We start from the raw sequence: 12039 nt of genomic DNA on the forward strand, positions 1-12039 counted from the left end.
GCAGGACCCGCTCGTGCCGTTGGCGGCGGGGGCGGGAGCACAGAGGCACCCCCTTCCCGGTCCCCTCCCGGGGCCTGCCGGGGGTCCCGCGGCGCCGGCCGGTGGGCTGAGGTGGCCGCGGGGAGCGGGGGGACGAGTGGCTCTGGGTGGACGTCCCGTCCCCCCCACCCGCGGGGAAGTTGTGCCGCTGGGAGCCGGCGTGAGGCAGGATCGTGGGGAGGGGAGGAACCCCGAGTTTGCGGCGCCGCTGCCGTCCCCGCGCAGCGCCGGTGCGCGGGGGCAGGAGCCACAGCGAGCGAGCGAGCGGCGGCACCGCCGCCACACCGGCTCCGCCGGGCCGCCCCTCCGCAGCCGACCAGCGCGGCCGCCCGCCCCCTGCCCGCCCACGGGGCGGCAGCCCCCGATCGCCCGGCGGGGCCGGGTCGGGTCGGGTCGGTCCCGGGGGGAGGAAAGGTGGGAGCGGGGCGGGGGCGCGCGGCAGCCGCGGGGGTCGTCGCCATGACGAGCGCGCGTGCCGCCGCCTCCCGCCGCTGAGCCGGGCGGCGCGCGGCCGCTGTCCCTTCAGCACCGCGCGCCCGGCGGGGCCCCCTCAGCGCCAACGGCTCCGCCAACGGCAGCGCCAACGGCAGCGCCAACGGCCCCGCCAACGGCAGCGCCAACGGCACCGGCATCCCCACCGCCACCGGCAGCGGGGCGGCCCCGGCATCGGCAGCGAGGCGAGCCCTGGCGGCCCCCGAGGGCGGCGGCGATGGCGGGCCGGGGCCGGGGGCAGCAGGGCGCGGCGGCGGGGGGCCGCGGCCGCTGAGAGACCAGGTAGGGCGGGCGCGGCTCGGCGGGGCGCGGAGCGGGGCGGCTCCTCCGCGGCGGGGGCCCGAGCGGAGCGAGCGGGGGGGGGGGCGGCAGCGCCCCCGGGGCAGAGCGGGGCCCCGGGCGGGGGCGGCGGCGCGGGGCTCCGGAGGAGGCGCGGCTGGGCGAGAGGGGCCGGGGGAGCGGGGCCCCGGGCGGCGGCGGCCGGGGAGGGGTGTCCTCGTCTGGCGGGGCCGAGGCACGGCGGGAGGGAGGGGAAGGTCCGCGCGGAGCCGGTGGCACAAAGGCCGTGAGTAATGGGGGGTTCGTAGGAGCGACAGCCGCAGGGCAGGTGAAGGGTACGGGGAGGGACAGGAGGCTGCGGCGGGAACAAAGGAGCCACCACTGAAGGTGTCTTCGGTGGGAGAAAGGGAGGGGAAAGGGGGAAAAGGAGGAAAGAAGACAAAAGCGGGGGAAAGGGGGAAGAGGGAAAAGAAAGAGAGAGAAAAAAGAGAGAAAGAAAGAAAGAGAGAAAGAGACAGAAAGAGAGAAAGAATGAAAGAAAGAGAGAGAAAGAAAGAAAGAAAGAAAGAAGGAAGGAAGGAAGGAAGGAAAGGAGCAAGTGTCGATAGATGAACATGCTGTAGACTTGGTCATTCTGGCAATTTTCTCTGCAATTGCATCCTAGGTTTTCAATCCCTTATACACCTTTGGAAGAAGCTCACTATGACAGGGCAGAGTCTGAAGGCTTTATCTGAAGCAAATTTTGAAGACAATGAGATCAGCATCAACGTTGGAGGCTTTAAGAAAAAGATGAGATCCAACACATTATTAAGGTTCCCTGAGACCAGGCTGGGCAAACTGCTGAGCTGCCACTCAAAGGAGTCAATACTGGAGCTCTGTGACGACTATGATGACACCAAGAATGAGTTTTATTTTGACAGGAACCCTGAGCTCTTTCCTTATGTGCTACATTTTTATAACACTGGCAAGCTCCATGTAATGGGTGAACTCTGCGTGTTTTCTTTCAGCCAGGAGATTGAATACTGGGGAATCAATGAATTCTTTATAGACTCTTGCTGCAGTTACAGCTACCATGGGAGGAAAATGGAACCAGATCAAGAGAAATGGGAGGAACAAAGTGACCAGGAGAGTACGACATCTTCCTTTGATGAGATTTTGGCATTCTACAATGATGCCTCTAAATTTGACAAGCAACCCTTTGGAAACATCAGGAGGCAGCTCTGGCTCGCTTTGGATAATCCTGGGTACTCAGTCCTAAGCCGAATCTTCAGTGTCCTTTCAATAGTGGTGGTGCTAGGTTCCATCGTGACTATGTGCCTGAACAGCCTCCCAGACTTTCAGATTGTTGATAGCAACGGGAACCCCGAGGAAGACCCTCGCTTTGAAATCGTGGAACATTTTGGTATTGCATGGTTCACTTTTGAACTGGTGGCAAGATTTGCAGTAGCTCCTGACTTTTTAAAATTTTTCAAGCATGCCCTGAATTTGATTGACCTAATGTCTATCCTTCCATTTTATATTACCTTAATTGTCAACTTGGTAGTGGAAAGTAGTCCAACTTTAGCAAATTTAGGAAGGGTTGCACAAGTCCTGAGACTCATGAGGATCTTTCGCATCTTAAAGCTTGCTAGACACTCCACTGGTCTCAGGTCTCTTGGAGCCACCCTGAAGTATAGCTACAGAGAGGTGGGGCTTCTTTTACTCTACCTCTCTGTTGGCATTTCCATTTTCTCAGTAGTGGCATATACCATTGAGAAAGAAGAGAATGAGGGGTTAGCCACCATCCCTGCTTGTTGGTGGTGGGCTACCGTTAGCATGACCACAGTTGGCTACGGGGATGTTGTGCCAGGGAGCACTGCTGGCAAGTTGACAGCATCTGCATGCATCCTAGCTGGTATCCTAGTGGTAGTGCTTCCCATTACACTGATCTTCAATAAATTCTCCCACTTTTATAGGCGTCAGAAGCAGTTAGAGAGCGCCATGAGAAGCTGTGATTTTGGTGATGGCATGAAAGAAGTTCCATCAGTCAACTTAAGGGACTACTATGCTTATAAAGTTAAATCCCTTATGGCCAGTCTTACCAATATGAGCAGGAGTACCCCCAGTGAGCTGAGCCTGAATGATTCACTGCATTAGTGTACAAGTTTGACAGCAGTTTGCATGAGAGCTATCAAGAGCTATGTTTATAAATGTTTTCCTATTTGTCTTTTTCCTAAAGGATAGTGTTGCTGACACTGCACTAACTTTGCACTTGAGAAACTGAAGACATTTCTATTACAAGTTGACAGTTTGCACATTTTCATCCTTGTTGCATAGGTACTAAATGCTGACTTTTCCATACAAATGTTACCACTTCCATGACATTAGTGCTAGCGGTATAGTGATGATCTGTTAATTTGTGCATTTCCTCTTCTGAGCAGAGAAATGAACGTAGCCAAGTGGAATAAAAATTCTCAGCTGTGACACGAGTAATGAAGAAATCACCTATCACCTACACCAGTATCTATACTAGTGTAGGACTTCCCACGTATTTTACAACAGTTTAAAACAATCACCTGTAAATCACTGACACGGGAACACTTTTCCCCATCTCCCCATCTTTCTGACTAGGAATTCTGATTGTCACATGTCTGAAAACACCTCTGAGCTTCACATTTCAGTGGAAATTTGCTTACTCTTGAGCACGTGTGTTAAAAACTGGGTGTTCTTGTTCTGAAATGTTATGTATGGTAATATATTTCAGAAGCTCCTAAGCATAGACCTACCTCTGTTTCCAAGATTAGATCAAATACTGAGCTCTCTGAAGAAGCCCACCCCTCATTTCCAGATAGCTACAGAATCACAGAGTCATGGGATGTTAGGGGTTGGAAGTGACCTCTGGAGATCATCTAGTCCAATCCCCCTGCCAGAGCAGGGTCACCCAGAGTAGGTTGTACAGGAACACGTCCAGGCGGGTTTTGAATGTCTCCAGAGTTGGACACTCCACCACCTCTCTGGGCAGCCTGTGCCAGTGCTCTGTCACCCTCAAAGTAAAGAAGATCCTTCTCATGTTTAGATGGAACTTCCTATTTTCAGGTTTGTGCCCATTACCTCTTGTCCTGTCATTGGGCACCACTGAAAAGAGCCTGGCCCCATCCTCCTGACACCCACCCTTTAAGTATTTATAAGCATTGATAAGATTCAAAGGCTCCGTTTCCACAAGTGATTCTAGGTATGGAGGCCCATGAAGACATCTCTGGATCCCATTTCCAGAAGTGATTTACATACAGCTCAGTTCCAGTGAAGCTGAAGATATGCTGCTGTATTTCAGTCCATCAAAATGGTTCTGAGATAAGACACACAAAATTGTGGGTTTTCAGTAATTAGAAGCTCCAATGAAAAACTTGGATTTGTTTAATGAAGCGATATGAACAGTACAGGCAGCATTTTAGGAACTGACATTCATATACTGCAAAAAGACTAATTATAAAGATGCCATATGTGATGCTGAGATATAAAATCTAATTTTATCAGGAAAGCTTGAAAGCAGGTGTTGATGGCAGACAATTCCATTAAGCTTTCTGCCAAGGAAACTCTAAGGAAAAAAAACCCTGTAAGTCACATTTTCCCTCAGAAAGAAACTCATCACTTACAGCTAAGGAAGAGTGTAAGGGCCTAAGAAAGGAACAGATAAAGAAAAGAGCTTAATACTGCACACACTGTGGGCAGATCCTCCTACCTGCTTCTGTGACGTAATTGATTTAAATCTTTTTAAAAAAAAAAAAAAGACGTGAGAGAGCAGATCATCCCTTATCAACCCTTATGCACTTGTACGGAGATCAAACACTTGTAGTCACAGGCAGAAGCCACTGCTTCCCTTTATACTTCTAGGGATCTGTGCTATAAAACAAACTACTGGCACTCCGTGGGCAGAACAGCATTTCTTTTCAGATCCTGCTGCTTTTCCATCCCATTCATTACATATAATGTTCCAATTAATTGCTTTTTAATTTTTTGTTTGTTTGTTTTACTTATGAAGACTAGAGAGGTTCAGAAAATAAATTCAAACTAGTTAGAAGAGAAATTAAAATACTAAAGACAAAATTGTCATGTTTGGAAGGCTGTGTTTGTATACGCTAACAAGGAGCGGCCCAACTGGCAAAATAAAGCAAATAAGTTACAAATAGGTAATTCCCTTTTTTAGGCTATTAAAGGCTGCTGTCTGGTCTGGATCTTTTGATGTTCTTGCTGTATCAGCTTCACCTAAAACCACAAAGCTGAACACCCAGGATCAGATTCCTATATTTCCCATGATCTATCACAGAATATAGTGCGAAATAACTTACCTACCCACACCATTTCCTTTGAACACCCTCCCCTCACATCAGTTAGTAGTTGATTTAGGCCATGAAGTGTGAGGGAAACGGTTCTTTTCTAACCTTACCAAATAAAACTCTTGGAGATTTCAACATAGCCTGCACAAGTTATAAAGTCAATAGGCAAGATGTTGCTTCCTGTCCCTGAAAATCAGAGTGCCATATACGTGTCCCTGAAGGCAGACCTAGATAACCCAAATGAGCTGCCCAAACTTGAAACATTTTGCTAAGGTTTTCACTTCTAGAGGGCTGGTTCAAGTTCTCTGCTGGTCAAGGGCATAAATTCAATAGTCCTGTCCCCGATTCATATTGCATGTGTGTAAACTATCATACACCTACAAATACCTACCCAAAACATGGCACAGCACTAGATTGCCTGTTGGATTGAAATATCATGAAAGAAATAAGGGAAGGAAGAGATGGGCTTGCGCAGCACGTAGACTCCTGTTGGGTTACATACTGCAAGGGTGGCAAAGTCCCCCACTGATGTCAAGGACACTGCAAGTTCTCACTACATCTGTTGGCTGGGAGACTTCAGAGAATCCAGCTCCAAGCAGTGGTTTTATCTCAATTTCACAAGCAGTAGATTCACGCAGTTGAAAACCAATGACTTTCGGGGCAGTTATTTGAAGAGACCTGTAAACTTGCCAAGGAGTCCCAAATTCCCTCAGCTGTTGCTAGTTTAGCATTGCAAAGGTTGGATCCCAACTTTGCAGCACATCATTTCAATAACCTATAGCTTATCTTATGTTCTAGATTTATTATTCTTCATAGGGCTGATGCTCTGTCATTTCTGCAAATACCGAATGGAATGTGTCCAAATTGCGTTTTACTAAAGAAAATGAAATACCCCAAGGAATTATGACTTTTATTGTACTGGTTGAAAGGAATTTTCATTATTGCTTTTTTATATAAGTGCTTTGGATCAAAGACACTAAATAAATAAAGTACTGAAATTTAATATGTTCTTATTATCATGACAATGACTTTACACAGTACACAGGAATTCCCTTCATAAACTTAACTAACTCCACATTAAAAGTAGTCAGATTTTTGCTCCCCTCTCCTCTGGAAGAGCGTTCCAGAGCTACACTGCTCTCCAGGGCTTGTGCAACGTTTAGCGTAGTTTTATTAATGGCTGCTTTATTATCTTTTTTTTTTTCCTCATGCCACCACTGTTCTTTAGCTTAAATATTTCATTTTCCTCTTACTGTTTGCATGCATGGTGCATTTATAGACAGCAACCATATGCCTTTACATGCTTATTTTCCCAGGATTATACCTGCTAAGCTTCCTTTTAGTTTTCTTCTTGCAAGTCATGTTCTCCTGACCATCCTAGGGGATGTAGCCTTTTTATTTGCATTACTTCTGCTTAGATTTAATCTGTTTGAGCTGGCATTGTGCAGTATTGTATCGCTTTGTACAGCAGTTTTAATATTTGCTCATGACTAACAGAATTTTTCACTGAAAAGGATAACAATTGTTCTGATTTCAGTAATGATGTTGTCTTGGCTCCCCCAAAATAAGGAAGAATGAGGCAAACCCTTCCTACCATTTTATGAAGTAACGTCTATTCTAGGGCTCAGTCTAGTAAGTGCTGAGAATCCTCATCTCTCATGAAATAAAAATTACAGAAAAATGTTTACACTTTGAAGGAAAAATACCATCTCTCCAAAGCCTCAATGAGGAGAAGAGGTGGTGGACTTTCTGAGTAGTCAGTACTTTTGCCACACGTCTTCAATCACTGTTTTGTAAGAGCAGGGCATCTTCACTTCTAGAAAACAGCAGATCAGAAATGACGGATGAGTGACCTAATTGGCCATTTTCTTCAGTGTTTGAAACTTGAAAATTATTGTGGTCAGAAATCTGCTTACTATGGATGTGCCGTTTAATGAAGAACACTGCACTTGGCATGTGCTCCTTCTGCCTTGTGATGGTCACCTTCCCAGCACCGGTGAAAACGCTGCTCCTACTCTCTTTCGGCTGAGAGCTTTGAATTGCTTAAATGAGGATTATGGCAATATTTCAAATGAGGCAGCTTACTTTATTGCCAGGAATAAACTGTTAGAGAATGTTGATTTCTAGTACAAATCTAGGCTATTGTGAGAGTTGGAGATGTCCTTGGGAAGCAATATGTTACATTATTTTCCTGAGATGTAAAATCTATATATAGACTGTGATTAAGCTTTTTATGTATGTTCAGATTTTGTATTATTGCCTGGTTTATTATTCACTTACTTTCATCAGTTGCTAATTCTCTCTTTCCCTGCAGACTACTTTATCTGTTTTGAAAGCAGTCTGGTTTTTTCCTCACATGTTATATACAGCACGAGCTACTTCACATTGCAAACTTACAAACAAAGAACTTTGCATTTAATTTTCCAACTTTAATACCTCCAGTATTTCTACAGTTTTGTACAGAGCTTTATGCGACTGCAGGGAACTACTGTATCTGGTGCTCTTTGTACTGCATTTCTTGTCCTGGTAGTGTATAATACACTCAAGAACTCAGCTTTCTCCCACAAAATGGAAATTAAATGCATAAAAAAGTATATTTCACCAGGGATTACGAACTGATTTAAGTTTCAGGATATTCTCAGTATAAATTATAATCAAAGAGAAGCCTGGATCTCATTGTGAAGATAGGTTTCTCTTAAACATATACATCAGGCTAGATTTCTATTTTTAGAAATGCTCTTAATTGGTGGTTGTGGTGGGGAAACCGCATTTTTCAGTTGCGCAAATAGTGAAAGCATCTTGTTCTCTACCTCACAGATTAGGGACTAAGCAACATACCAATAGCACTCGTAGGCACTAAATCAACTTGACGTGACCTTTCATCTCTTCCAAAACAACCCCCATCCTCAGAGGCCCCAGCTGTGCACATATAAGCAGCAGAAAGCCCCTGGAGTAACTGCTCTTGCCGTGCTAGTTATCCATTTCCTCTCGCAATACTCCTGACTTTAATCTACCTTTGATGGTACTTTCAAACAACATTCAGCCCACAGTCACCACTCATATCCCTCGGTACTTTTCTCATCATGTTATTCTTTTTGCTTTTTTTTTTCCAATTTATGCACCTGGCTTCCCATGAAGTTACACCAGAAATTAATTCGATCTCCTGTATCTTATTTTCAAGTTGCCCGCTATTTAGGCAGGGCTAGAAGAATATTCCCAACCAGTTTCTGATACATCTTTTACTGATTCTGCCTTTTTCCTTAAAAAAAAAATAAAAAAGAAAGAAAAAGAAAAAAAAAAATTATGCTTCTCACCTGAGAATAATTTACTGGGTTAACAATGCAACCACAGGCAATACATTATTCAAAGCAACAGTTCTCTGTTTAGTTGATTCAGAGACAGCCATAATGTCTGTGCCTTCAGAGCAATTGTTGAAATTGTTAAGAAACATCACCCTCATTAAGGATTGTGGATCTCTTCACCTCTCATATATAAAATTATGGGTTGTCAACTGGAGGAGGCAACCTCCAAACAGTCTAGAAAGCGTTTCCCAAGATAGCATGACACTGCTGGCAAAGGTCTGGCTCTGGTATTTATTTCTCCTGCTAGTCCAGAGGCTGGAGAATCATCTCACAGGTGTTGAGACTCAAACTGACCTCCCACTGGACACTGTAGAAATTTGTTTGCCTGACATCACCTCACCCTTTATACACAACCCTAAATCATGTAAGTCCTCACTTGGATAAGTGCATGCATCTGGCTACAGGAGACAGTGGCACAAATCCAACACTTCGGCTTCACAGAAGTATAGAAGAAACATCAGCACTTCCCACTCTTTTTTTTTTCTCTCTTCCACAGTACCAGTGAGGTTTGGCTTCTCACTGAACCCTATTCAGAAATGAACAGGGCTAAGTTTTTGGGGGATTGGACAAAGTCTGCTATAAATCAGCCAGTTTCTTCTATATATCTAAAGCAGCCTAAGAGAGCTGCCTGCTTTCAGACAGACAGTCCAACATCTGCTCGTGGTCATCACATGCACAGGCACCCTGCGTGGTGCACAAGTCTGTGCAGTTCTGAGCAGACTATTCCACCGATTACACTGTTGACCTTCAAAGAAAACTTTAATCACGTTTGGAAGATGAGGGGTACTCAAACATCACCGTTTGCTTACCAGCAGCCACTGCTCTGCCCATCTTAAGTCCTACACCTCTTGCTTCACCCTCTCGATCTGTTTGCCGTCTCCGGATGTGACTATTCCTGCAGCCCCCACGACAAATGATGTGGTGGGGTCATAACACGGCAAAATGAGTGTCTGGAGTTCCTGCCTTAGGAATGTCAGTCCCACCAACTGTAGTGGAAATTGTCCTTTTAAATTACTATGCAATTTTTGAAATTCCTGTTCTGTCCCATTCTAGGAAATGTTCTGAACATTGACACCCTAGCATAACCCCTTTAATGACCAGCTGTTTAATTACCAAGTAAATTTTAATATATTTGTATTGTACCAGTGCCTAGGCACTCCAGATCATGGGCTAGCACCTCCGTATGCTAGGTTTTCCAAGCACGGCAAAAGATAACACATCAAAAACGTGGTTGCTTTTGGGAAAAATCCGTTCTCTGTGTTTGTTTCTTTATTTCTTCTTTCCATACCGAGGCACAGCTTCCTACTGTCACTGTCGGTATGATCTTTTTTTAACATTTTGATCCCTACCCTGAAAACCCGAAGGAAGAAGCCCTGGATGTATTTCTCTCTGGTGAAGCATCTCTCAGTATTCCCTGTGGGATCACGTTTTCAAGAAGACAGCTGAAACCTGGAAAGGGGCTGGTGCTGCTTGCAAGCGCCTGCAGGAGGAGTGGGTCGTCCCCATCCAATTCTCCCCTGTGCATCTCCCCGCTCTTGCACGGCCAGTGGAGAGGCAAGGCAGGTCCCTATGACAGGAACATCTGGAAATGCCCAAGGCAGGACGCAGCTCCTTCACCCATCCTTTTGTGCTCAGCCGGGCAGGCCAGCTGTCAGGTTTGATAGTTGGTTTTGTTCGGGATTTCTCAGCTGCGGTACTGGAAATGCTTTAAAAATATAAGGCAATTTAGTGGCAAAAATGCACCAAGCCTTCCTTATACTTGTGTAAGCGAGGGCAGCCCCACTCCTGGCTCTCCCCAAGTGCAGTAAACTGGAACCATACTGGAGCTCTGACTGGTGCTACCAGGGCAGTGCTGGAGAACACAAAGGACATCCCTTTGTGTGAGTTGTTACACAGTACCGGCCCATCTACCAGCACAAAATAAGCGCAAATGTGCTTCCTCACACTTGGCAGGAGCCTCAAAGCACTGAAACCACTTAACATGCCGGGAGATGGGAGTCATGCTGGGAACAGGAGGTGGCAGGTGTTTCTAGGTGCATTTGATTTTCTTAAGAATCCCTTTAGATTCAGAGAGAGGTCAGTCTAGACATGCCAAGAATATAGAAGAAAAAGGCTACATGTTTTGACAGACGGTTAATGTTTCCTGAAACAAGATATCTGGTATATCTGAGTTTTCCTTCCTGAGAAAGCAAAATTAAAAAAGGAAAATGCATCTCTCCATCCTGCTAGAGAAGGTGAGAAAAAAGCCATGGTGAATAACAGATTCGTCTACTTGGGTTCTGGGCTTTTTAAATAAAACATTAATCCTATACAGTCCAGAAAAGAAGAATAAACCTGAATGGAAAGCAAAGCTGCAGCTGGAAGAGCGTTCAGATTCTTTGCTTACAAAGCGCACAGGACAGCCGCGTCTTGCATGGTTTCAGTTAGAGACCCAGACCAAACAATGGAGGCCAGCTCCCCAAAATTCAGATTCCCAAATGTTTAAGCAGAGCCAGGGGCATTAGGCATACCCTCCCCTCTTGGGTCAGCAACATGGAGCTCTAAACATAAGGTTGGCAGCCTGATGGTATTTTGGGGCAGTGAGGCCATGCAGCTTCTGTCCCTTGCTGTGACGAGGGGACACAGCAGCTGTTTGGGTCTGTAGCACAGTGTCCATTCAGCCCTGAGCAGCCACATTTCCATGGATCGGGACAGAAGCTGGAAGATGGCTCAGAAACGCAGCAGTATCTCTTCTTAAATATGACTGAAGTGTCGAGCAAAGACCTGAACTAAACATTTCAGTTCAGTATCTGTCTACAAAATAAAATATTAGTCAAACACTTTGCTAATAAGACTTCCTCCTACTTCATCTGTAAGATAGGACCCAACTGTCATGCTTTTTGTGGAGGCAGTAACTGAAGGTAAGAGCTATGAGATGTATAAAAATTATGTCAGTTGATGGGCTGAATAAATCAATGTTAACTACATTAAAAAGGCTTCAAACTTATACCCACTCTTGGAATAAATTTGCATAAATTGTTGGGATGTGGGGCTACTGTATTGCTGGTTCTATGATCCTAGAAATCCTCAATTCCTTATTTATCCCAATAATTACATATTTGGGGGCTGTTTAAACATCTGGGTGTCAACCAAAGAGTTACAATTACACTACCTAGGAGACATAGGTTTATCGAATCTAATACAACACTATTGCCATCAACTTCAGCCACATTATGTTGTGGATTAAAAACAGCCTGAAAAGCTAATGCATTTCCAGAAAAGCTGAGCAATCAGTGGTGGATGTGCTTCCTCAGCAGGAGAGGTTGCTGAAAAAATACAACAGGTATATAATCCATCAACATTTTGTAGCGCATACCCATAGTGAGTTATCAAATTACTTTTGGTTGTTTTAGAGTTCCTAACGGGGTAAGAGAGACTCTTGGAATGAGTCAGAACAGTATTTTCAGCTGTATTTACTGAAATACCGAACCAGTACTTTCTGCATTAGAGACTTCTGTTCACTTTTCAGAGGTAAATCAGATTTGGATTAAGCAATTATACATGTACATAAATCA

At 45.4% G+C, this 12039-nt stretch overlaps 1 protein-coding gene across 1 annotated transcript; it reads left to right on the forward strand.

The window, feature by feature from the left end:
* Positions 1–220: 220 nt before the first annotated feature.
* KCNS2 (potassium voltage-gated channel modifier subfamily S member 2) lies at positions 221–8370 on the forward strand. The gene is made up of 2 exons (XM_063327258.1): positions 221–813; positions 1475–8370. Exon 2 carries the CDS (start codon positions 1513–1515, stop codon positions 2944–2946), a length of 1434 nt encoding a protein of 477 aa, XP_063183328.1. The 5' UTR covers positions 221–813; positions 1475–1512; the 3' UTR covers positions 2947–8370.
* The last annotated feature ends 3669 nt before the right edge of the window (positions 8371–12039 follow it).

This window comes from Chroicocephalus ridibundus, chromosome 2, assembly GCF_963924245.1.
Source record: "Chroicocephalus ridibundus chromosome 2, bChrRid1.1, whole genome shotgun sequence".
Taxonomy (NCBI): Eukaryota; Metazoa; Chordata; class Aves; order Charadriiformes; family Laridae; genus Chroicocephalus; species Chroicocephalus ridibundus.